Below are 25,997 nucleotides of genomic sequence, written 5' to 3' on the forward strand. Positions count from 1 at the left end.
TCACGTTACTAAGGGTGTGTTTGTTATGATGGAAACACTATGGAAATGAAAGGAAAGAAAAGGAAAATAAGAGTGGTCCACATTTTCCATAGTTTTTAAGGCGTTTGTTGTTTGTGGAAAGGAAATGGGAACTTTTCCATATTAAAATAAATGGAAAAGGTTTTGTGTCATTAAAATTAGCTCGCGAAAATTTTGTGGAAAAGAAAGGAAAGGAAATAGATAGATAGGGACTTAGTGACTTACTACTAATACACCCATGACCCAACAATACAATTATTCATTTCCATAACTTTTGCAAACAAACATGATTATTCCTTTCCTCGTTTTTTCTTTCCTTTTCCAGCTTTTTTTTTTTTCAGCTTTTCACAGGTTCTCAAACTTCATACCATTTAAAATTATTTTCATTTCAATTCCATTCCAAAAGTGGGCATTTTATTTATTTTTCCTTTCCGTGAGGTTAAAATTTAACAAACACAAAATGAAAAGGAAAGGAAATAAAATGGGTCCAATATGAATATGGAATGGAATGAAAAATAATTTTAAATAGATATTTGTGAACCTATAAAAAAAAGTAAACCTGGAGAAAAAATAAAATGTTTGTTTTGCAAAAGTATGGAAAGGAAATAATTGTATTGTTAGGTCATAGGTGTATTATTAGTAGTAAAGTTCACATCTATCTATTTTCTTTCCTTTTCTTTCCACAAAATTTTTAGGGGTTAAAATTTGGGGACACAAAACCTTTTCGATTTCTATGATTTTGTTTCCATATGGAAAAGCCCATTTTCCTTTCTACAGAAAACAAAATGGAAAATGTGGACCACTCTTATTTTCATTTCCTTTCCATAATGTTTCTATCATAACAAACACACCCTAATGTGGAAAGAATTTTGAAAGTCAAACCGAAAAGTGCAACAACAGATCCAACTCATCCAAGTCGTTCTTAGTCAATAAAATTCTTTAATGTGGTTTACGGGAATTTGGTTGGACAACAAAACGCAATAATAGACATCGACATTTTTTGGTTTATTGATGGTGATACGTAATACGTGGACATATATGTGAAATATCACCATCTGTCGTCGCTATGTCAGTCCGCCACCTGAATTTCTGAGGTACCAGCTATAAAGTTTTTAAATATAACTAGCTTTCTGGCCCGCTCGATGAGCGTGAAATCTATTCGGGCATGCACGATACAACTGTTATTTTTCACACTTATTATATGCTATCTATCCGAAACCAAAAAATCGAGTTAATAAAAAACTCCGATTCCAAAATTTAAATTTAAACCTTAAATTTCCAATCCGATTTGTTGCTCTAGATGTAAGGAGGTCCCACTAATTATAGTTAGCAATTCAGCGAATTATTCGTTTAATTCGGAAAACGTTTAAAAAAGTTGTATTTATTTTCAATGATACAGAATAATTCATTAATTTGGCAAAAAATCATTAATTTGCGAATTATTCGCGAATTATTCGTATTGTCACTATAAGTTTGCTGAGTATGTTGTCAAATTTTATTGTAATTTTTTTATTTTTAGCTTCGTATTATACTCGAATTATTTACGAATCTGAACTTTTGCCAATTTCGTTGTTTTTATTCCGAATTGAAAAAAAATGAATTATTATCGAAGCTCGAATTTTATTCAAATATTTTCCGTATCGAATTTTTGCCGTATTATAAATTGCTAACTATGTCACTAACCCACTAATATAGACTAAATATGTTAAATTTGTCAGAATAAAAAAAAAATAATAATAATAATAATAATAATTTTTGAAAATTTATTTGAAATTTCTGATGAAATTATCAAAATTTCAGAAGGAATTGTCGAAAGATCGAATGGCATAGATTGTGGCATGAGTTGTAATAATAGTGTGAAAAATTGTCCAGAATTTCTGATATCGAAATTTCGGATGACATGAGCTGTGGCATAAGTTGTAATAATAGTGTTTGGCGAGGGCAAAATTGGAAAAAAAAAAAAAAACAACGCATGAATTCTACTGTAACTGGGGGCGCGTTTTTTAAAAGAGAGATCAATACCAAAATGAGAAAAGTTATTGAGAAGAGCAATAAATATATGCAGAGAGAATAGTAAGAAGAATTATACACCTGATATTGATGGAGTAATATTAGGAGGGGGTGATATTGAGTGAGGAAAAGTCGGTGATTGTTTTTCCAAATATCTCCTGCGTGAGCAAATCTGTTGGAAAAAGAAAAATAGGCGAGGCAAAAACCGAAACAATGAGAAATGAGAGCAAAATCAGAAAAAAAAAAAAAAAAAAAACGTATGAAAATAGTATAACTGGGGACGCATTTTTTAAAGGAGAGAGATAATTTAAGTCATTCTAATTGACCGTTAGTCCAAATTTTCTATTTTCTTCCACTAAAAAAATAATAATAATCTAAAACTCCTATAATAAACTAAAATACAAAATATACTCTCAATAATTTCTATTTCGCACGTAATTTACTATTTAAAATTAAGTCTTTCTATTTTACACTCAAACATGAACACACTCAACAGGTGTTTAAAATTTTAATGTACTTGATAGCTGTTGAGGGCATATTCTGCCTTCATTATGAGTTTTAGATTTTTTTTTTTTTTTTTTTTAGATTAAAAGAAAATAGAAAACTAGACTAACTATCAATGAGAGTCAAACCTAGTTGACCGGCATTAAGCGTTACAGTAGGGGGAATGTCTAAAGAAAATTAGAGTGGGGTATGTCTAAAAAACCCTAAAATATGCAGCTGGCACCCTAAAATCGATGATAATAAAGCTCCACACAGAATAGACATTGCTCAAGTCCCTGCTCCTATCTAAAATGACAAAAATTCAATTGAAAATATTTATTGTAAATTAGGATTCAATAAGCCAGACCAAATTTGCAATCAACAATTCTAGAGATGAAACCATCACGTCCAGCCAATCATCATATCTCATCCTCAATTCATAATAGCACATAAAGAGGTCCCCCATACAGAAACATATTATGCAGTAAAGACTTCAACTAGTCTTGAAGAAAAGATATTGGTAAGTATCTCATCAAAATAATTGGCTCAGAGGGGAGAGTACAAAAACCAGCTGAAGGTACCAGAGGTTCAGTTGCAGGGCCTGCACTATCATCCACAGAAACCAACCAAATATTCCTTTCTACCATCACCTCAGGACATGGTTGAATGTTGACAGTGTATGTAACAAAAAAGAAAAAAAGTTCTACATATAGCTTGGAAATCTCCTCAAAATTTGCTCGAACAAAACCCCAACCATGGCATCAGAAATACCATATTTCTAGAAAAAAAGCAAACTATACATCCCAGTAACTCCACAACAGGTCAATAAAATAACCATTGTTTTCTCTTCTTTCCCTCTTTCTTTCTTTCCAGTTTTTTTGGCTACGTTTCTCAAATTTTGACCTGAGTAGCCACTCTGCAATATTAAATGAGAGGCCCTAATCTAAGTGAAGACCCATGAAAGGCCTAATTCACCTGTTCATTAGCATCCCCTCCCCCTCATTTTGAATCAGGAAAAATGTGCATTAGTGCAAACGCATTTGCATAAGCTTCTTTTTAACAATGAAAGACAGGTAACAACTACTGCAGTTTCTCCTGACCTTCCCCATTGAACGCCTTTGACTGATCGTATAAATCCTCAGCAGAAGAGGCCTGTTGATGAGCATCTGCAGGATCCTTACCATTACCACTGGCAGTATTCCCCTCCTCTAGTCCAATACTCTGGAGACGGTTGGTCAGCACATCATGATTAGTACTCGAGGATGGTGTATCTGGAGCAGACGCAGGCTGACTAGGCAACAGAATCCAATTCATCCAATCATTTCGCTTCCTAACTTGGTCACCCTGCAATCAAGAATATATTTAATCTAAGACTAGAGAAATATGATGAGGGAAACAAGATTTATTTAACAGCTCATGTTTCCAAGCTTGAATCTATGATACTACACCAAAGACAGGTTATGTTACGACACCAAAGACAGGTTATACAACGTTTTGTTGTCTGCATCACATAAATTTCCTGTTAATAAGATTTCACTAAATTTTCGTACCTGTACTTCCACTACGGTTGATGTACGCACAGATTCCAATATAAACTGGATATTGGTCGCCAACTGTTTAACCTGCAAAGAAAAATTCAGAATCTCCGTACAAATATGAACCTTTGACAAAAATACTGTTTGACAACAACAGGGCACTAATTCATGTGTCATGTCCAGTTCAAGTCTAAAAAATAATCCATCTTAAAAAAGTGCATTGCGAAAATAACCAATCATCAAAAAGAGACGAACTGGTAATACTTGTGAAGAGAAAATATATATAACTGATGCTGATTATGTATGTGTATAAAATAGGAAAGAAATGACTAATTTACTAGAGGCCTTCACAAGTCCGACCACATATAGTGAAGTTATTTCATTTCTTTAATCGAAACATGTAAAGTTATGTATACACAACTAGAAAACATTCTTCCATTCATCTCACACTATCCACTAAGCGCAAACTCCAGTTCTGAAAACCTTCTTAATGGACTGGATAGCACAATCTTAAAGCGTATGAGTCAATCAAGACATTAACTTTGTGCATAAATCAATAATCAGAACGAAAGAAAGAAAAAGATAATTAAATGAGGGTTTAGGCCACGTGTTATCTGAAGATGGCAGTCTAAACAAATAAAACTAGGGAGCAAAATAAATGCAAAACTGAAAATTACAGAGACAGATGTATAGTTATAGAAGGGGAGCAGAAATATTGACTACAATGATAATATGAAAAACATCAAAAAGACAAAAACCAAAAAAGGAAAGGGCAATCATGCATAAATTTCTTGTTAGTGTCTGGCTAGCGCGCCGAACCAAGGCCCACACACCCCATGGATCTAACTTCATCCCCGTCTTAACCACCACTGAACCTGGTTCGGTGGGCCTCCATTGGGCGGGGTTCCATTTTCAGAAGGTCTCAATACTGATAGGGGTTGATGTCCAACTCAAATAGTTGGCTTTTGACTCTTCTAATGTGATGTGGGACTATTTCACGTCAGTCCAACACCAACAAATCCAATGAGCCCATAAAAAAGAGACGCAAACCCTCGTACAGGTCAAACTACATTCATAATTCCAAAAGTTTGAGTTATGCCAACTAGCGGAGGTAAAAATACGACCACTTAGTACGTTTTAAGAAGCCTATTTGAGCCTACACGGAAATGTATTTGGGGCTGATAATTTGTGAAGATAATCCGACATCATAGGGATCATCTCACAAAATCAAGACTGTCTATCTGTAATCTTGGAACGAAATAATATCTATCTGTAATCTTCAATTGGTGATAACTAAAGGAAGGAACTCTTTGTAAAAATTGAAGTTAAATTATACAACCACTACAAACCACATAGCAAATCCCACCACTCTCTTACTTAGTCCACTAATTCTGGCTTAGAGACATATGAGTCCTTAATATAATAATTTGTAAACAACATTCTCTTTGTGGAATTAATGATCAGCTAAAAGGTAAATATAGAAATATAATCACCTATGGTTCTGATAAGGGAAATGTACTTTCAAACTCAGTATCTCCAAATCTATGGCCATATATCAACAAAAAACAGCAATAACCTCATAGTAAATTTCATATGGAATCATTGCCCACTAGTATAGCATATCATGTTCTGATATTAGCATGCAGTGATAAGGATTACCCCACAAATATAAGGAAAATCAGTCTATCGTATCAACTATTAATATAAGTTAACAAGCAATATTGTACCATAATCAAAATAATAAAAACCCCTATCAAACAATTATAGTTAAATACTACGAATACCAATATAATTTTAAGTTGTTAAGGATCGAGCTAACTAGAGAAGAAAACAAGGAAGATAAGCAGGATAACTCCACCAAACAACAAAAAGGGAAACCAGAGGAGCACACTATTGGGATGGGAAAGAACTATTGAGATGGGAAAGAAAACCAATATAATCGCAAGACATTTAAACGTGCCATATCAAGCCACACATTTTCCTTGTGGGGCATTATTTTAATGCAGTATCTCATTTTGGTTATAATTTAACTGAACAGAAAATGTGGGGATCTGAAACTCAAACATAAGTTCTCACACTTATTCAAACACAAAACTACTAATGAGTCTTTGAAACATAACAACAGGCAACAGCCCAAAACTTAGTTTAAGATTTTTAAACTTTCTATTAATGTTATTATACTAAAAATTTATGCTTTCTAATGTACTTGGGAGCCAAAAATTTATTGTGAACTTCCAACCAATATTGCCATAGTGATTGAAATACTGAGGAACATTTTAGATGCGGAAACTTTAACAAGCACCATCCTAAAGTTTATTGTGAACTTCCAACCAATATTGCCACACTGATTGGAGTACTAAGGAACATTTTAGACACAGAGGCTTTAACAAGCGCCATTCTGTATTCTCTTCATCAAAAAAATGTGTAAGGCGACAGAGATAGGGGTGACAGGTGACTTCGTCAATAATTTTCCGTAACAATATATCCAAGAAAGTTGGTATGTAACTTTAACCGGATTGTGATTACAAGTAATTGAAGTTTTTTTAAGTTCCCTCTTTTCAGTAAGAGTTGAAGACTGGTCACCTTCCTCTTTTTAAGTCCCCACTTCTCAGCCCAGTAATAACCCAAAAAAAAAAAAAAAAAAAACATTGTGTTTTGTCAACCATGACCCAGATAATAACAACTTATAAATTATACTGGCAGATTAAAAATTCAAACAACAGAATTTGACTAACATCTCTGGATACCAGGATGCTTAAAAAAGTTAAAAAGAAACAGTGGAATAACTGGAAGGATTTCTGCAGGATATGATATAAGATGCCTCCAGTCAATGAACGTACTGCTGTTAAGATCTTATTATTTACATTATACCATATAGAGTAGCCCAAAACGTCCCTAATCATACTAGTTCTAAGTACCAAAAACAAACTAGTCTGTGAAGCGTGAAAAAAAAACTCGACACCTATAGGATACTAATAATAGGATTTAAAATTATGAAACGAAAATGTGTTCAAGATCCTTTGTTCAATGTCACAAATTTCTGTAACAATTCAATCGACAAATGATTAATGGAATTCCCCAAACTGGCTCAAGCCCCCATAATCAAGGACTGAGCTGGCAAGGGAAAAACTTAGTTGAAATGCAGAAGTATAATTATGATACTACCTACCCGACAGAGATATGGAAAAGGAACTGATTATCCTGGAATAGCTATCAAATGAAGAAACGATATCATGTTGACATACCTAATCATCAACAAAAATAGAGAAACATTTTTTTTTCTTTTTTATCTGAAAAGAAAAATGTCAACTCACTCGATTGAAATTTGCAATTATAGAAATGGATACCCATCCTTGTCCATCCATGTACGTCCGCAAGAAAATGTCCTTGCAAAGATTCTCAGGACTGAAACAACCGATCAAGTGGGTCACAATACAGTAAGTTAGACAAGTGATAATTAAAACAAAACTAAATTGAGTAACACATTCAAGACAATACAACATATTGATTACCTGAAGTAATACTCTATTTGTTTTGCTAACCTAGCAGGTAAAGTAGGGTCTGGAGGTGGTAGAATCATAAAGGGTGCTGCTGGATGAAAAAAGGGAACACCCCTGAGGGGATCAGTTTGGGGAACATAATATACTGGGGGAGGCATATCTGCAAGTGAAAGAAAAAAAAACATCAAGAACAGAGACAAATTAGATTACAAAAAAATCATATATTGAAAACATTACCTGCAGGGAAGCTCAAGGGATTGCCAAAAGGCCGAATGGGCTGAGGGCTAACAAATGAGGCAGTACTAGGCGGCATAGGTCTTACAAAATTTCTCTGAGGAACCCTCTGCTGCATGTGTCCATCTCTACTACCATTATAACCCCGGTGAGTAGTGTTAGAATCATGATTAGCAGCACGATCATGCTCACGCCTATTATTTCCATGCCCATAATGGTTGTTCCCATCACCACGATGATGCCCACCACCACTTCTTCTGAACGAATTCCTTGGCTGTGAATGCTCATTCCCTCCATGAGATTGCGACCCCCCTCCTGTCCTTGATCCACCTTCCCAGTTATGGGTCTTACTAGAATTGTCTCTAGGAGAAGTACCAGGAACCAAAGGCGCGGTTTTGGTGGAATTATTATGAGACATTTCCACCATAGGTGGTGGTGGTGGTGGATGTGGCTGGTGCCCACCATTAGCAGATCCACTCCCACCACCACCACGCTTCATAGATTTCTGTCTAGCAGGTAATGTGTGATTCGAAACCAAATTAACCAAATTAGGGTTTGCATTACCACCAAGTTTCTTCGGCGAAGAAGCAACAACCACATTGCCCTATAAACCATCAAACAACAAAACGCAAACCCAAACATACATATACATAAACATACAACACATAATTAAAAAAATATCAAATAAATTAAATTAAAATCTCCAATAATCGAACCTGAGTAGCAGCAGATCCATCAGGAAGAGTTTTGATAGAATCTTTAGGAGATGCTTTAGCAGCATCAGAAAGAGCAGGCCAGGAAACAGCACCCATAACAGGACCCACTTCAACAACAGCACCATTACTTGCCGATGGTTTATTCCAAGCCGGTTTCTTGGAAGAACTATTAGTCCCCCGAGCAGCTACATTATTATTACTATTACTACTATCAGATGTTGTTGTTATTATTATATCTGGTGGGGCCGCCTCCGCCGCAGAAATATCAGGCGAAGACGAAACTATCACCTTCCCAGAATCAGTATCATCATCAATGGAGACTGGTGAATCAGATTCGCCGCGAACGATATTGGCCCAAGGTGCTGGTAAATTTCTGGAATTTCGACGAAATTCATTAGTTGTGGAGATGGATGATGATCGAGGGGAATCGGAAACGGTGGTGGCCATAAAATTAGGGTTTTTTTTTTTGTTTGTGTTTTCCAATTAAATTAAAATAAATTTTGGGAGGACAAAATTGGGGTGGAATGAATAATAAAAAAAGGATTTTTTTTTTGGGGGTGTTAGTAATGCGGGTTTGGTGATTGAAGGGAGTAAGAAGGATCTAAAAAGGATTTGATCTAAAAAAGATTTTGGGCCGTAAGTTAAGAGAGAGATGGAGGATGAGGAGGAGGGGAGCGAATCTGCGTCTCTCTCTTCTGAGTTCTATCTCTCTCTCTATATTTTTTTTTTTTCTTTCGCCTCTTTGGCTTTACGCCTTAACTTCTGACCACTTGAGATTCCAGGTTTTTGTTATGGGAGTTACCTGTTTTGGACCAAAATAGCCTTTTTCCTATTCCGATTTTTATTTCTAAAACAAATACAAATAGGAATAAATATGAAAAAAGATAATTGAAAAAAATAAATAAGTGAAGGTGCAGAGTAGCAGGTCTATCTGTTTCTGTATAGAATTTAACTATATATATATATACAAGTATAAAATATAAATATTTATACCAAAACAAATTGTCTTTGTGAATTTAAACTAATTTGAGCTCATTTTCTTTTTAAAAAGGGAAATAAAATGTTCAACATTTATTTTCATCACATAAATAGAAAACACATTTAATTTTTATTTTCTTTTGGGCATTGACAATTGATGGAGATAACAAACTGACCACCAAGATCTCGACATCTCATTCTCGTCGAAATTATTCACCTTTCCACGTTCGTCAAGATTAACAACCTCTACCGTTTTGGATCATCATATAAGCATGAAAATTAATACTTAGTGTTCATCAAACATTACTTCCATAGTTCAATGTAGATTTCAACATGTAGTTAATAAAGTGGGTTGACATTGTGAGACTTTCGTTGGCATTTGCAAATCTAGAATGAATAGTCGCCCAAAAAACAAGTGAAATATATATACAAAAACGATTAAATATAATAAAGACTTTTAAAATTGGAATCATTTTCATATTATATACTATAAACCTCAGACACTGAGTTTGCATTTGTTCCACAATCGCACTTCTACGTTTCATTCATCTTCATTACTCTAAATTTCATTATTAAGAAGTGAATGGCATCTACCTTTCAATCTATTACTAGATGTTATTACCAAAAAAAATATATTACATGTTCTCAAAAAATAAAAATCCAAGTCATATTTGTCTCATAGTAGTATAGTACTAGAGGCAAGTTCGTGGTTGAGAGTTGTTTAGGATCGGAAAATTTATTTCCCCTCTACTCTCTCCTTAGTTAGCCATTTGATCATCCAATATCGCATACTTGAACTTTGTTCGTTTTTCGATGCAAACATACTTGAACTTTGTTAGTAGGGTGATGATGTGGATTATACAATTCGGACTTTGCATACTCCAAGGTTGCCAGAAGGAATGAGGTTATTTTCAAGGGTTTTAATACTTTTGAAGTTTCGATGCCCTTAGGAGAATGGAGAACCAAAAATCTTACAAGCTGCATTTGGTTGGTTATCTAATTTTTTTTATATGGTAACTTCACTGCTTGGATAATATATAAATAACGCAACTATATCTTAAAATGTGATGTCCATTTCATATATTAATATACATAAAATATTAGAAATAAATAAATATGATAGAATAAACATAAATAAATATAAATAAATGAATTATGTATTGTACGTAACCCTCTCTTCCGCTACTGGTGAATTGGTGCACATAAAGGCTGACAGAAGCGGAGTGAGATCACCATGAAAAGGTAATTGCGAGTAATATATACCAACCATTATGTTTTAAGTCTGTGGCGTTTGAGCATCATGGACCTGCGTCTTTGTCAATAAATTACAAAAAGATGAGAGGAAAGGACTTAATTATAAATGGCATAACAAACATTGTTATTTGTGATTCCTTTCACAAATAATTTCTTAAATAGTTGGAAATTTGGCTTTCTATATATCTTTAATTGTACATGTGCTTAACTAACTTTAATTTTGAAATGTTGTTGGGGCGGAGAGATTGAAATTATTTATCTTTAGTAGTTGAATAATTAATCATGTTGTAGTTGGGTTCTTAATTTCTTATTGACAAATGCAATGAGATGGTCTGGCTTACAAAATGTTGTGGCAAGTTTTACCTTAGAAATCATGGGTTAAGAATCTGGGTTCTTTGTCCATAGTTCGAATGTATATCAATCTTTTAGTCTGGAGTAAAATATGTCAACCTTAATATATGTTTATCCAGAAATTAAAAGATGCTAGTTTTTATTTGTAAATTACATACAATAAGAACAACAACAAAGCCAATAATGAAAACGTACCATTTTGGCAAATGAGACTATTTGTTAATTTTCAGTATGATAAAAATAACAAATTGTCATGTGAAGGCAATAAAAAGTTTTACATGCTGGCTGGAAGAAGTTTAGACCAAATATCCGCGAAACTCCATTACATGGTTTCTTTTTAGTAGTTTGTTTCTCTTAAAAACAAAGATATAAGGATTTAGTCATATATATTTTTTCGATAGGTACATCAAGACTATAGCATATATATATATATATATTTTTTGTTTGATAAACAAGATCAAATATAGCAACATTGTGTCTTCAGGAGCATCTCCAATGGGGTGTGTAAATTGTAGACCGTATAAAATTGTAAAAATTACACTCCTGACCTCACAAAATACCCTCCCAATAGGAATGCAAATCCTAGATGGTATCTAATAATTAACTAATAGATCGAGTGGAGAATTCTCTACCCATATACAAATTAAATGACTCGGGCATCATTTGGAGTGAGCACCAGCTTAAAATAAGTTAAGGCATGAGTAACACCATTGTTTTAAAGTTCTAAATTCTTATCAGTTTCCAATCGGAAGCTATATATAGTGTTCATACATATCTTTATACTATATATACATTGGAGTGTCGGAGATGGTAAATCCTAGTGGCACCTATGTGGAGGTGTAATTATACACCTTCCTTTCGAGGTGCCCTCATAGGACCAGTATGTATCTTTGATAGCGAGCTTTTGTTACATGTTACTTTAATTTGGTCATGCAGTACTGAGCCAAGTATTTTCAATGTGAACCCGGCTATTTTCAACACTTTGTTCTTATGCGGAAATGTGTCACTGACCTTAAAAAGTATTTGTTCTCGGCATTTAAACAAGACAAATTGTTACTTTCTAGCATAGCTAGTAATTCACCAAATTATAAGGTTTAGCGAATAAAACGAATAAGTCGGCGAATTTTTGAATAATACGGTTTAATTCGCGAATTGGTTGGGCTGGGCTTATAATTGTCGAATTACAATGTCCGGATATTTGAAATTAAAAAAAAACAGGCTGGGCCTTAGTTGGAACCAAAAATAAATGTGTTAGTAATAGTAAGTAGAACAAAAAATTTGACATTTTTATTATTTTTTTCATAAATAAAATTGTAAAAATAAAAATAAAAACGTTATATACTTATATATCAAAGTTTTAAATGTAAAATATATAGCCGATTTTTAAAGAAATACATTCGTATTATACCCATTTAAAATATGTATATCGTATTTTTACTGTTAGCGTTTTATTGGACCGAATATTTAAAAGTATTATTGTTGAAAATTTCGAATCTTAGGCGAATAATTGCCATATCGAACTTTTGCCGTCCACGAATTTACTAGTTATGCTTGCTAGTATTTTTGGTTGGCTGCACCAAGGCCAACACTGAGATTGTCGGGCCCGAGGTAACGTCTTAAAATGGGCCCAAAAAATCCCATATACAAAAGCCCAACCCAAAATAATTTGTCAACTTAGGAAATTATTAATTTCTAATACCGATTGTGATGGAAGAAATTAGGTAGAATGTTGGCGAAGTTTCTTCTACGCGTGGAAGGATTATGAAGGATTATGTTTTTTTTAGCGAAAAAATAAGAGACTTGTGCCTGAGCAATTGCCAAAGGGCCATGCCTTAAACCACAAAACAATAGTACAAAATCTGGATGGGACCCTTTAATTGAGGTAAAACTTGGGCCTGAGCAATTGCCTAGGCCGTTGCCTTGATGGCCTTACCCCAGGCCACGACTTCAACTCTTAAGTATCCAAAGTCTAAACTCAATATATAAGTACCCATCACTCTAACAAAGTCCAATGAGGACTAGGGAAAGAGAACAAATTACCTGCGACACTATTCAAAAAAAAATAATGAAAAATAAAAATAATAAAGAAAAAAAGAAAAACAACAACAACCCAAAATACATTAATAGTTTTTTTTTTTTGCGTAACTAAAGCACATTGTTAAGCAACTGCCTATAAACCTTGAAAACTAAATTGTAGGGAATAGCGGTTGGAATGCCAATTAATCAGAATCTAGGGCTGGCTCACCCCTATAGAAGAATAAGCAACTGTTTAGGCCCCAACAGTCCAAATGGCCACCAACTCAGCACATACTAGTTTGGATTTCATTTTTCAATTTTATTATTTTTAGAATAGTTACAAATTTATATAATAACATTTGAAAAAATATTAAGGTTCTGTTTTGCAGTAACAATTAGTGTTGTATAACGTGGTACTTGATCATATTTGGAGTATCCAATTCTTGTAGTTAATGTCCCATAGATGATAAATGTAGAAAGTGTTTGGTTCCATCTCTCTTCTCCCACCAAAATTGTCCCACCCTTCAAAACCAAAACCAAAATCCCAACATTCAATTAAACCAAAATCTTCAATTAAACCAAAATCAAAATCCCAACCTTCAATTAAACCAAAATCAGATTATTGCAAGCTTCACAACTAATTGCAAAAACAACTCCAAACATACTTCTATATTCTTCAAAAAAAAAATCAAAAAGATAAATCACATCAACTTCTTTTAGAGCAACAATAACCAAATAAAATTGGGTTTAATGTATGTGAGAATATGGATGAATTCCAACTTTAAATCTTTTGAGAAATTAAGAAATGTTGTGTAGAGAGAGACGAAGGAGGTGAAAATGGAGGTTTTTTTTTATTATTTTTTTTATTTTGTATGATGAAAAATGGAGGAGGTGAAGACTAGATGCTTAATGCTTTAAGTGCTTGCATGGTGGAGGAGATAGGAATGGAGGGAGATGAGCGCGCGCGTGAAGAAAAAAAGCTTTTTGTTGCAACTCTTGATCTAATTTACACAATGAATATTGTTATTGCACCTAAATTAAGAGATAACGTTATACTGATTATTGGATTTTTTTTGTATTCGTTATTCATAAGTTGTGGCCTCGTATTTAGTAAATAGACTGGACCAAACAACTAAAGAACTTATCAAGGGCCTTATTTATTATATAAGCTATCCAATCCATGCCACCAAACATGCCCTAAATGCAATTATATTCTCAAACAAATATTTCGTTTTTCTCTAATAAATAACTTTTAATTTATCATGCAAAAAGTGAGTGTAATCAATGGTAGTTAAAAAACTTTTGGAACGTCGCCTAGGGCCACAAATGGCTTGAGCCGCTCCTCCCATAATCCTAACAGACTTTCAAGTATCAGGTCCAGTAAATTGTGAAAAATAACTTCCAAAATTATCAGTATTGAGAATATCTCAAGAATTAGGTGTTGTGCAAATTGACTTGATTCGTCTTTGCCATGGCTGTTTCGGTAAGCCCGACGACAGACAATTTGGTATAGAACAAGATGGGAAATATCAGTATATCACGCTTTCACGCATCACTCATGCACTGCTCAAATAATACTTTTTGTATTTTACGCTGTATTGGGCAAACAGCAGCATATTTGGGCCTTGTTAAGGAGCTTTGGTCAGGCCCAATTAATATTCTGTGTGTTGTGACTCTGTGTAGCCCATCACTTCCAGGTTTTATGCTATTTGAGTATTTGGCCCAGTTTTAGTAGGTAAGCGATATTTCTTCAGTTGGGCCTGCCGAAAGCACAGCTGCTATGCTTCGGCAACACAAACCGATCAAGTTGCAGTTGTTTGTGATACCATGTAAGAGCATCAGAATTCCTGTACATACATACAAAGAAAATACTATCTCTAGTCCTTCTCCTAATTTTGAATTTTCACCAAAATTTTCGTCTCACTCATAATTTAATTGTAGACTGACCCGGATCTGGGTGTTTCCACTGAAGCCAGAGCCCAATAACGAAGTTAAAATGACTCGGATTTGGGCTAATCAGCTAGGCTCCATTTCGGTGCTGAAGGAATGTTTATTACTGTAACTGTACCTTCGGGACCTCAATTACGATGTATGATGTATCCTCTTAAAATGTAATACTCTGGAATGGCAAGGCTGTGCTTGTTTAGTGGCAAATGGGGGTGACAAATTTTATTTTCCCACTAGATGCACAATTAGCCAGTGTTTAGCTGCATTTAAGGATAGTGGCAAACACTATTTACATTTTACCGGCAAATGAAATTTTCCCACTAGAAGTGGAAAAATAGAATCCACTGCCCCCCCTCTAAACTCTTTTGCCAATGGAAAAATCACCCAAAATTTTCCACTAGGGCAAAAATATTTGCCACTATCTATCGCACTCATCTCTCTCTCTCTCTCTCTCGCATCTCTCACTTCGCTTGATTTCTCACTCAAATAACTCAAACAGTCAAGTGAGATTTCCATAACAATCTCTTTAATCAATTCAATATGTTTCGAATCAACCAGTAGTTTCAAGAAATTTGACACGTTTGGTTGTAAATTTAACAATCTCACATCTCTCTCTCTCTCTCTCATTTTCTCACTGTTTTTTTCCCTCTTTCTCAGATTTGGATTCGGGGTTCTCACTGTAATCTCTCTCTAGCTTGCCGCCATCAGGTATGATTTTTTTGGTTTTGATTTCTTTTTTTAGGGGGCGGGGGTTAAGTTTGATTTCATTTTTTTTGTTTTGATTTGTTCCCACTGTAATTAGTACTATTTGATTTTGTTTTGGTTTTGATTTTATTGAAAATAATGTTTGTTAAATAAGGCTCATGGATTTTGTTGAACTACTTCGTTGATGGATATGGGCTTGACTGTTGTTTGACTGGACATGGTTTGATATGATATGAACTATTTCGTTGATGGACAAATGGATATGAGACTATTTTGTTGACATTGATATTGAAGAGTATTGATACTGTTGTTTGAAGACTATTGAATATGAGACTATTTAGCATTTCGGTCTTAAAAGTATTGATATTGTTGTTTGAAGTAACAAACAATTTAATAGTGTTTAATTCTTAGAAGTAATGATTATTAGGTGTGTGTCTATGTAGTGGTAGGTGGTATTGTGTGTGTGGTGGAGGTAGTAGTGTGTATGTATGGTATGGTGTGGTGGAGGTGGTAGTATGAGTGTGTGGTGTGGTGTGGTGGAGGTGGTACACTACACCATAACAGGATATTTGTAATACGCATTTTTTTTGTTTTATAATGGTTTTTAGTCGTTGGTAATTTGCCAACGCTTTCTAAACGTTGGTAATGCTGTAAAGTGTTACTTAAATTTTAAGAATTAATTTCTAGCACTTGAAAACCGTGTGACAAGTGTTAGAAATCCAAAAAACCAAAACAACTTCGAAATTTTGAAAATAGGGAAACAAAAAAGAAATCACGAAATAGAAAACCTCTCTTTCTCTCTCACAACTGCTACTACTATCTTCCCCCATTAGGGTTTTCTGATCTTTTCTCTTACTGCTTTCGAGAGGTGATCTGAAATTAATTAATTAATAATAATAATAGAAGATCTAGTTTTAGACCCAAACAATTAGAGATTGGGTATTAATCCCACTCTCACTAGTCATGGTACTAATCGGAATCCTCCGTTACTTTGTCTTAAAACTCATGCGTTCTTCTCAATTACCAACTGATCCCAAAATCGTCAAAGAAGGGTATTTTTTATAATTATTTAATTCTTTCAATTTTGTTGTTGTTAGTCTAAAGTTTTGATTTTTATTGTTGTTTAATAGACAGATTGTTGTTAGGGCGAGGAATTTAAGAGCTTAAGGTTTTATTAATTTGAATGATTTGAGTTGTTGGGCTTTTGAGTAATGATGTTATTTGATGTTGGGTTGTTAGGCATTTGCTTATAGTTCGAAAAATAAAGCAAAGAGGTTGAAGTCTAGAGCGACAGAGAAAGAGCAAAAGAGATTACATGTTCCTACTATTGATAGGAATTTGGGAGAACCTGCTCCTTATGTTGTTGTTGTTCAAGGACCACCTAAGGTAATTTTTAACTTGTTTTTTTTTTAGCTTGGAATTTTGAAATTTTAGTGTAGGCCATTCATTGTTTGGATGATAGGTTTTGAGTTTGGGGTCTTTGAATGTAGCTCTTGTTGAGTTACATATTTGACTATCATTTGAAATTTTGTGGAAGTTGAGAAATGGGTTTAGTTATTGTGATTTTGATGATTGGTTGCAGGTTGGGAAATCACTTTTGATAAAGTCTCTTGTAAAGCATTACACGAAACAAAACCTTCATGAAGTTTGAGGTCTAATTACAATCATGTCAGGTTCGATACTTAACCATACTCTAAATACCGTAATTGAGTGTCGTTTAGTTGTATTATTTAGAATCCAGTATTTTCTTTTTAGGTCTTTGTTTGGTTGTACTTTGCTTACACATACTCTAAATAACTTGACCAACTACTGGAATTACTATTTCAGGGAAGCAGAGGCAGTTGTAGTTTGTGGAGTGTCCAAATGATATTAGTGGCATGATTGATGCAGCGAAGTTTGCTGATATCGCATTGCTACTTATCGATGGAAGTTACAGATTCGAAATGGTTAGTCACAGTTTGTGTATCATTTTGTGCCTTCAGATGTCATCATCTATCTAGGCAATATGCATCAATCCAATATTAAATCGTGCCTTACCCATCAATCCAATATGCATTATCATTAGTCTACAATGTCAAACAAATAAAACAAGAAAAGATTGAACTTCAGACATAATCATGATCAAACTAGGCAAGCGGTACATAAGGCTTATGATAAAACAAAGGACAACATGGATTATTCAGTGCAAGTTATCAGCTGTCATAACAAGTCCTTTATTTAGTAGAGAACACATACTTGTAACTATAACATAATATATGTATATATTTTTTCATTAACTTTTATCTTCAAATGATTAAGCTATTATTGAACACCATAACTATTTTCATGTTTCCATCATTCAAAAAAATTATGAATATGGATGTATCTTTGAAGAGGAGAGACTATACAAAACAAACCTGAATTGTGGTCACATTTCCTTGCTGCGTGAATTGTGATTTGAGGACCTGAAGCATGCTTTAGAACAAATTTTGTGAATAAGAAAAAGTCCAAATCAATGGAATAAAACTTAGAAAAATACCCAAAACCAAAACTAATTGGCTATCAAACTAATTATCCCAAAATCCAATAGTTAAAGACCTAAAATCACATATCGAACCAAAACCTATTAATACCCAAAACCAAAATCGAAGGTTTACCAGTGATGGAGGACTGATCCAAAACAAAAACCGAAATTAAAGCTTTAAACTTTAATAAAGAGAGAGGCGGGGAGTGATAGAGAGCTTATCATAGCTTTGTGGTGGTGGTGGGTGAGGGCTGCGAAACTTTAAGTGAAGAAGAAAAGAAAAGAAAATGGGGTGGCTGGAGAGAGACAAAAGTGTTTTTAGGTGTTTTCTTATTTTACCATTTTTTCGTGGAGAGAGAGAGTGAATTGTTTTTGGGTTTTCTAATTTTTTTCGGTTCGAGCTAAGAATGAAAAAAGCCCCGCCACAATGTTGAGTTTCTAATTAGAGTGGCATTCATTGAGGTAAACCATTTGCACTTTCTCTTTATAGCGAGCTGGTTTGACATTTGAAATACAACTTTTGAAGCTAGAACAATCCTCGTTTCTTGGTCATGGGTACCGTTTGAATTAACGTTGTGAAATCTCGTTTCTTGGTCATGAGTTCGCTTTTTGTTGGGAACGAACTAAGATTGGTATTTTGTTGCTAGATGCGTTGAAAGTTTTAGTATATTGCAAGTATGAGCTTCAAGTACTGGAAAGATTGGCTTGGAGAAAAGGACATGGAAGCAATGTTGATAATGTTAATATTGTCGATGATAATGATTATTCTTTTTGTAATAACTTTAGCTTTGACTTTATAAACTCTGATTTTGAAGAGCAGCAACCACTTCAGGCATGCGGCGGGAATGGATTCTTCGATTACTATTCTTCTGCTCAAGATGGATTGAGTTATTGAAGATGAGGGATTGATTTGTTTTGTGTAAGTATTTTGTTTGCAATGTCAAAGAATATTCTGATTTTTTACTTCTGTATCTATGATGTAGTTTAATTAATTCTATGGAAAAAAGGTTTCCACCTTCAATTTATCTTTTTTCGTATCTTGTTCCTTTAAATTCTAAGTATATAGCCCTAGCCACCATACTATCTTCTAACACCTCAAGCTGCTTTCTAACACTAGTCGTGATGTTATACGTTTTCGTGATGATGCCCTTTCTTTTTGCTCTTCTATTTCCAGCATTCTCCTCAAACTTCGTAAGGTATAATAAAAAACCATTCTTTACTTGTATATCTCAATGAATATAAGCTTGTGCCTAGCATACATAGATTTAACACTACCCAAGTGTAGGCGGAGGGCACGTCAGGTGAATCTATTGATGCCCTTGCAAAAGTCGACATAGTCAAACAAAGAATGGAAGCAACTTATGAAACACTTCAGGTAATTTATAATGTTGGTTCCTGAGTTCTCTCCGATTTGTGGATTTTGTCTTATTGTGGAATTATAAACAGGATGCTGCAGGGTTGACTCAATTAAGTGCTAGTGTGGAGGATGTGTTTGCCAGTGGAGATCTTCCACAAGTTGCAGAAACTTTGGCCAACATGAGACATTGCTTGTCTGCTATAGGTGAGGTAATTTTTTTGGATTTATTATGTTTTGTGTAGAAAGGTATTAGGCTTCCTAAGGTCTGCTGATATGGTTCTTGAGTTTCTATGTGTATTAGGTTGCAGAGTTTGCGAATGTTAGAAAGCAACTTGAGGTGTTAGAAGATAGACTAGAAGAAATGGTTCAACCTCGTCTATCCGAAGCTTTATCTCTCTCTGCCCACACACACTCTGACTGGGAGAAACCACGACGGAATTGTAGCACCTTCCACCATAATATACTGGAGGGACTTCGCTTCCAATTTGGATCTTGGCTTCCAAACGCATCCAAGCGATTGGTACGTACTGGTAGAAAGGTATGGATACTTTTTTTTTTAAAAGTAATTATTTCAAGAAATTTTGTGGTAAAGTTGCAACCTTTTGGTTCCGAACTGAAGTTTAAACTTTCAATTCCATTTTTGTCTTCATGGTTTTGAATGTGGAGGAGAATGGAAGCGATTGGATGGAATTCCATCGTCTGTGGAAGAAATGAGTTTTTTTATTGGGTGTTTGGGTGGTTATAGATTGTATGTGAAAGTGTGTTCAGTGGATTTTGTTGCAAATTATTTGTTGTAATTAGTATTCTAAGAGTCACATGCATTTTGTGCTTAATTTTTTTGTGCGTGTTATGTTGGGTGAGTGTTTTCTTGCTATTTGTTTTTTCTAGATTTCCTTGCTTAGAATTCATGAAATTTAATAAATGCAAGTAGATATCTTAAACTGGATGGAACGTTTGCAGAAATGGTACTGGATAACATATTATTGGCTATGTTCACAACCTGAATATCTGTCAAATTAGTGAGTATCTCTTGTGGGAAGTACCGAGAGAATGAGTTATATTATAAAAAGATTACGCGAAGACGACGACATTTTGACAAGGAGTATGGGATAGTACCGTTGAGTGACTTTGAACGGAGAGAATGTTTACGTAAGTTTGTGAGTTTGGAGAGGTGAGGAGTGAGGGGGCCTGAAAGTTGAAGATGAGGTAAACGGAGTTCATGGACTTAAGTATTGTAACGTACATGAAATGCCACGCCAGTCACATGGTGCAAAAGGTGTGGTTGAGTCCCAACCATCTAGTGAACCAATGGGTCGTGGAGGTTTTGTTCAGCTAATAATATAGGAGATTCTAAAAGGCCTCATCAACTTGATCCTTGGTCCATCATCTTTTCAGTTAGTCTGGTATATCATGCATGTGTACCCCATTTACAATATAATGAAGGAAAACATAAACTTCTCCAATTTAGATTTTCCCTTCAATTGTGAGTGAAATGAGGTTCTATAGTTAGTACTGTACTTCTTATAGCAAGTAGTATTAATAAATCTCAACTTTTGATTTCATATGCGTTGATATCTATGCTCCTTGGTGTGGTCACTGTCAAAAACTCTCTCCTGACACTACTACAGAATGACACTTATACCACTGTTTTTAAGTGTAGTATAAATATATTTATCACTGTTATACAACCGTGACAATAGGTGGTGTGGTATATAATAATAGCAAAACTGTGGTATATATGTTTAACGGATACCACGGTTTTTCAAAGAACCGTGGTTTGTAATGCCCATTATATACCATGGTTGTCAACATAACCGTGGCATATAAGCTATTGAAACCGTGGTTTATGTTAGTGTACATGTTATAATACCGTAGTATATAGTTATAATAAACACTACGGTTTATGCCAAACCGTGGTATATATATTAATAATAGTGCTAGTAATAGTCTTCCACTTAAAAACCGAACCTGCATAACAAAATTTACACAGCCTGCATACATACAACATTTCCATCTTCCCAACAAATTCCAAAATGTACAATAAACTATCAAACATTGCAAAAAAAGATAATAATAATAATATAAAAAAAACTTCCATTAATTTTTTGAGTGCACTAAGAAAACAAACTTCAAATTCCTTTTCATAAATTAAAAAGGTAAGATTCATAAATTAAATTGGAGGGTCGAACATAGCTAAAACTCATCCTCATTCGGCCCGATTTGAAACACCCCATTTTCCTGGATGAACTGAATAATATCGAGTCGAACACCGTCAAGTTCATCTTGTGTGTATGTCTCCTTCAGTTCTAAATTTGTTATCTGGATGAGTCAAAGCACAACATGTGGAGTTACTATATAAGAATAAGGCGAAGTCGTTGAGCCAAATAAAGTGTTTGTCAAAACTTTCGAATACCTTATTTTCAAATGATCCAGTTGAACAAGCTTCTACTATTTCCCTCATAAACTTCATTGTATAATACCCACACTGTGCCACTGGTTGATATGGGCCCTAACATATAGACTCACAACATATGTAAACATATACTTTTCAAAGAAAAAGACAATAATGTGTTGGATTTGTTTACCTTGATCTTGTCCCACTTCAGCGGAACTCGTTTCCCATCAACCCTTTGCAATATGAGGACCGCACTTTACAATAAGATAAATGCAAAACATTTAATTCACAAGGTTTAGAGACAACCAATAGAAACTAAGCTATGTTCTATTAAGCGAAACATGATTCACTCCCACATAGTTTATACTATCTTTCTCCTCAACAAAAGCTACAAAAACGATTATCAAGTAAGTAGACCTTATTGGTGGATGTTCTGTTATAATTTGAGCATCAGGGACCTGAGATGTTGCCCTAAGAAAGTGAGCCAAAGGCTGACCATATGTGTGTGGAAACGCCCGGCTGATGCTGTGCGCACCAGATGGGTCAGCAGCAGTAGTGGTTGCATCACCCAATTCAACCCTGATTGTAGTTCCCTGCATTAATGGAAAAAGTAAAATATTAGCAGACATCACTTGATTTACAATGGAAACAAGTAACAATTTAATAATCTAATCAAACGAATACAGATGATCTACCAGCCAATGCTCCACTAGTTTATGAACCCAAATTCAATTCCACTAGTCCCGTGTTCACCTCACCCCATGATTTTGAGTTGATATGCTAATATTAAAACATGATTTTGAGTTGAAAAAGCATTAGTTTACAAAATGCTTACAAATCTTGCAGACCTAAAATTGGCTTAAGACTGGACAGTTAAATTCTTCTTGGACGTTCGCAATTCTTGTAAGGACCAATAACTTAACCATAACAGCAAGCAATTAGACCATTCTGAAATCAAGAAGAGCTGACAAGAAGATCTAAACCACTTGATAAGGGCAAAAAATATCGATAAGAGAAAAGTCAGAGAGCTACGATGTCAATGGTTAGAGAACTGATAAAAGTAAACAAATATAAAAAAAATCAAGTAACCCCCACTCCCCCTTAAAACAGTCGTTGGATCCCAGAAAATAGTTTTATGGACAATGGGCCATGGTGTTTGAACGATGACAATCTCATTATTTTATTCAAGATTATTAGTGATCTAACTTCACAGGTCGTACGCACCCTTTCAACCCTCAAGGTATTTCAGTGAGTAAGGAGCAAGAGAGAGAGAGCTAACCTTATACTTTGGTAGTTGGCGACTTGGTGGTGAGCTGGTGAAGGAGCTCTTCTCGGGGTTTATTTTTTGGGTAAAGTTCTCGACTTCTCGCCTTCTTGGGGGTTTTTTTTTTTATTTTTTTCCGAACAAAAGTGACAAAACCAAAGAGAAGAAAGTTTAAAACGCGATTTTTTCAAAATATCGCGATATATACAGTTTTTACGTTTAAATCGCGTTTCAAACGTTTTAAACGCGATATTTTGAAAAACACGGGTTCAAAATGCATACAAGACGCCTTGGCAATTTAACGGGTTTTAAACGCGTTTTATTCAAAAAAACGCCGTACTTGGTGACAATTGACTGCAGTCATACCGCCTTGTAGAAACCTTCCGTCCATCAATCACATTTTTGCCGAAGATTGATGGGTGCCCATCCTTACGGAAGTTTGTTAATCTTGTCACATTCAACAGTATCACTGGTACCTTCATTTTATGAATAACAACCTCGTCATCCCTACTCAAGCTCCTCTTCCTCTGATATGCAGGGCTTCGGCTCCTAAAAGGACTGCCACTCTTGAACATGGAGAACTTTCGAAAAAGGTTTTGGGTTTTTGAGTGCTAGGAATTTTTTTTAGGGTCGGCGGAAGAGAAAAGAAGAAAGGTTTTGGTTTTTTAAATCGCGGGGCTGTTTTTCGATTTAGGGCCAGTTTTTTTCTCCCCCTTTTTGTAATCCCGGGGTATAATGAGGTAAAATATTAATAAATTTCGATTCTTTATTGATTTTCTTAAATGAAAAATTTTATAAAATTTTAAGTTGGATCTAAGTTGGTTTGACTAGTAAAATTATGTTTTTCAATATATTTCGTGGTATTTGTTTTGATTAAAGAATGTTTTTTCAATATATTTCGTTTGTTTTTTATAGAAAAGTATACTTAAAAGATGATCTTTACACAATTTTGGATGTTGGGTATGTGTAACTATGCATTAGTTTATTGAAGGTAGAAGTTTATGTTATTTTGAAACTAGCTATGAGGTACTAAGGGGAATGATGGGGTTTTATTGGATTTGTGCGAGTGGGGTGTCGGGGCATGAGGTATTGATTGGTTCTTCATGCTGTCGATTCGTGTGAAGTATGTAATATATCTTTGAAAACATAATGTAGGCATGTAGATCTCAGATTGTAGAATGTACCTGATTATAAGAATCCCAATGCAAGAGATGTGTGTTTTTTGTGAAAAATGAATTGCCTGCTAGCATTCCTCTGGGGGAATATAGTACAATGAGATTTTAAGCTTCAACTAATTTCGATTTTTTGTGTTGGAACTTGGAACCAATGAAGCTTTGATTTGTGTCTTGAGACTCCACCTCTTTCAAATAGTTCTTTAGTAAAGTATTCCCATTATGGGATATTTGTTAAATACCTAACAAATTGTTTAAAAACTAGTTTTCCGGCTATTATGTAATCTGAGTTTTCTTCCACAGAATTTGAAGACTCAAAGCTCTGTACAATTCGCTTGTCTTCATATAGCCCAACTGGTATGGAATATTTTGTAACTTAATAAATCATTTATTTTCCTTGGTGTTAGTAATCATCTTCAATGCATTTAAGCTTGCTTTACTAGGGACAAGCTTTTACATTGAATTTCCTATTTTAACTTAGAAGTTAGTTCAAATCATAGAAGACATGTTAAAGATTTGTTGCAAACTTTTTAAATTTTGAACTTCTATTTGGCAGGTCAATATGTGACTGGAGCGGTAGAATAATTTGAACAATTGCAACAACAGTTGAGGATGTCATGTTTGTGTATAAGTTCTTTTTGTGTATGATTCTCTTTTACATTGAACCGTGTTAGTCATTACCACCATCTTTTTTGTGATTCAACATGGATGTCAAGGGGTTAGTCAAATGTGATCTCAGAACCATTATATTTCTGGTGTTGGCTTGGTTTTTGCAGCAACACATTTTCATTGTGATTTAGGTGATGGGTTGATTGTTGCAATATTAAGTTTTCTATCTTGCGATAACAGGTATACTATTTGTCATTAAGACTTTTACGACATTTCCTTTATTATATATCTTCTCTATGGTTTAACACTTGAATAGGGGTTTTAAGCTTTTAGAACTTCATGTGTGTTGTTTATTTCTATGTCTTGTATTCTTTTGCTTGTACCTGGTGTTGGGATTGCATGTGTAGGTGTTGTGTGAACATCTAGCAGTAAGTGTACTTGTAGGGATTTTGAGGAAAAATTGTGGATGCCATTCATTTTTTGTAGGATTAGCTGGTCTCACTACAAAATATGAGATTTTTTTTTTATCAACAACCCATCAGCAACGGTTTATAACCGTTACAAATGACTTTTAATTTTTTTTTAAATTAACTAACAACTTTGCAATGGTTAAGAACCGTTGGTAATCTTTTTAACAAATTACTAATGTTTAATAATCGTTGGAAATTTCTGTTTGCAACGCTTATTAACCGTTGCAAATATTTCCAACGCTTTACCCACGCTATATTTGCAACGCTTAAAAAGCGTTGCGAAAATTATTAACAACGGTTTTTTGTCGTTGCAAATAGCCTGTCATGGTGTAGTGGTTGTGTGTGTGTGTTGACAGGTCATGTGGTAGAGTGATGTGATGGAGTTGTGGTGTTGTGTTGTGTGTGTGGTGATGCACTACTACTGCTATGTGTTGGGTTGTTGTTCTTCTTTGGGTGTTGCTTTACTTTCTTTCTTTGTTT

At 34.6% G+C, this 25,997-nt stretch overlaps 3 protein-coding genes and 1 long non-coding RNA gene across 12 annotated transcripts; 2 read left to right on the top strand and 2 right to left on the bottom strand.

Moving 5' to 3' along the window:
* Positions 1–2,832: 2,832 nt before the first annotated feature.
* On the bottom strand, positions 2,833–9,256 carry LOC147519890 (la-related protein 1C-like). 2 transcript variants are annotated; one of them, XM_086591416.1, is made up of 6 exons: positions 8,497–9,256; positions 7,784–8,384; positions 7,559–7,706; positions 7,361–7,451; positions 4,062–4,133; positions 2,833–3,855 (listed from the first exon to the last, which is right to left on the bottom strand). In XM_086591416.1, exons 1-6 carry the CDS (start codon positions 8,941–8,943, stop codon positions 3,592–3,594), a joined length of 1,623 nt encoding a protein of 540 aa, XP_086447542.1. In that variant the 5' UTR covers positions 8,944–9,256; the 3' UTR covers positions 2,833–3,591. The 2 variants fall into 2 exon arrangements, with proteins under 2 accessions (XP_086447542.1, XP_086447543.1); XM_086591417.1 differs by having other exon boundaries at positions 7,589–7,706; positions 8,497–9,234.
* A 7,162-nt stretch (positions 9,257–16,418) lies between these two features.
* Positions 16,419–20,377, top strand: LOC147519891 (uncharacterized). 8 transcript variants are annotated; one of them, XM_086591421.1, is made up of 9 exons: positions 16,419–16,799; positions 16,987–17,133; positions 17,330–17,420; positions 17,575–17,693; positions 19,071–19,169; positions 19,425–19,446; positions 19,536–19,625; positions 19,697–19,816; positions 19,909–20,377. In XM_086591421.1, exons 7-9 carry the CDS (start codon positions 19,599–19,601, stop codon positions 20,263–20,265), a joined length of 504 nt encoding a protein of 167 aa, XP_086447547.1. In that variant the 5' UTR covers positions 16,419–16,799; positions 16,987–17,133; positions 17,330–17,420; positions 17,575–17,693; positions 19,071–19,169; positions 19,425–19,446; positions 19,536–19,598; the 3' UTR covers positions 20,266–20,377. The 8 variants fall into 8 exon arrangements, 7 of the variants coding, with proteins under 7 accessions (XP_086447547.1, XP_086447548.1, XP_086447546.1 ...); XM_086591422.1 differs by having other exon boundaries at positions 19,083–19,169; XM_086591420.1 differs by having other exon boundaries at positions 19,071–19,446.
* Positions 20,378–21,603: 1,226 nt separating this feature from the next.
* Positions 21,604–23,841, bottom strand: LOC147519892 (uncharacterized). Its single transcript, XM_086594205.1, has 5 exons — positions 23,647–23,841; positions 22,420–22,595; positions 22,193–22,256; positions 22,021–22,116; positions 21,604–21,926 (listed from the first exon to the last, which is right to left on the bottom strand). Exons 1-5 carry the CDS (start codon positions 23,839–23,841, stop codon positions 21,801–21,803), a joined length of 657 nt encoding a protein of 218 aa, XP_086450331.1. The 3' UTR covers positions 21,604–21,800.
* An 893-nt stretch (positions 23,842–24,734) lies between these two features.
* On the top strand, positions 24,735–25,191 carry LOC147519893 (uncharacterized). Its single transcript, XR_015212369.1, has 2 exons — positions 24,735–24,795; positions 24,995–25,191. It is a non-coding gene; the product is annotated as an uncharacterized LOC147519893 (long non-coding RNA).
* Positions 25,192–25,997: the final 806 nt, after the last annotated feature.

Source organism: Coptis chinensis, chromosome 2 (genome assembly GCF_015680905.1).
Source record: "Coptis chinensis isolate HL-2020 chromosome 2, ASM1568090v1, whole genome shotgun sequence".
NCBI lineage: Eukaryota > Viridiplantae > Streptophyta > Magnoliopsida > Ranunculales > Ranunculaceae > Coptis > Coptis chinensis.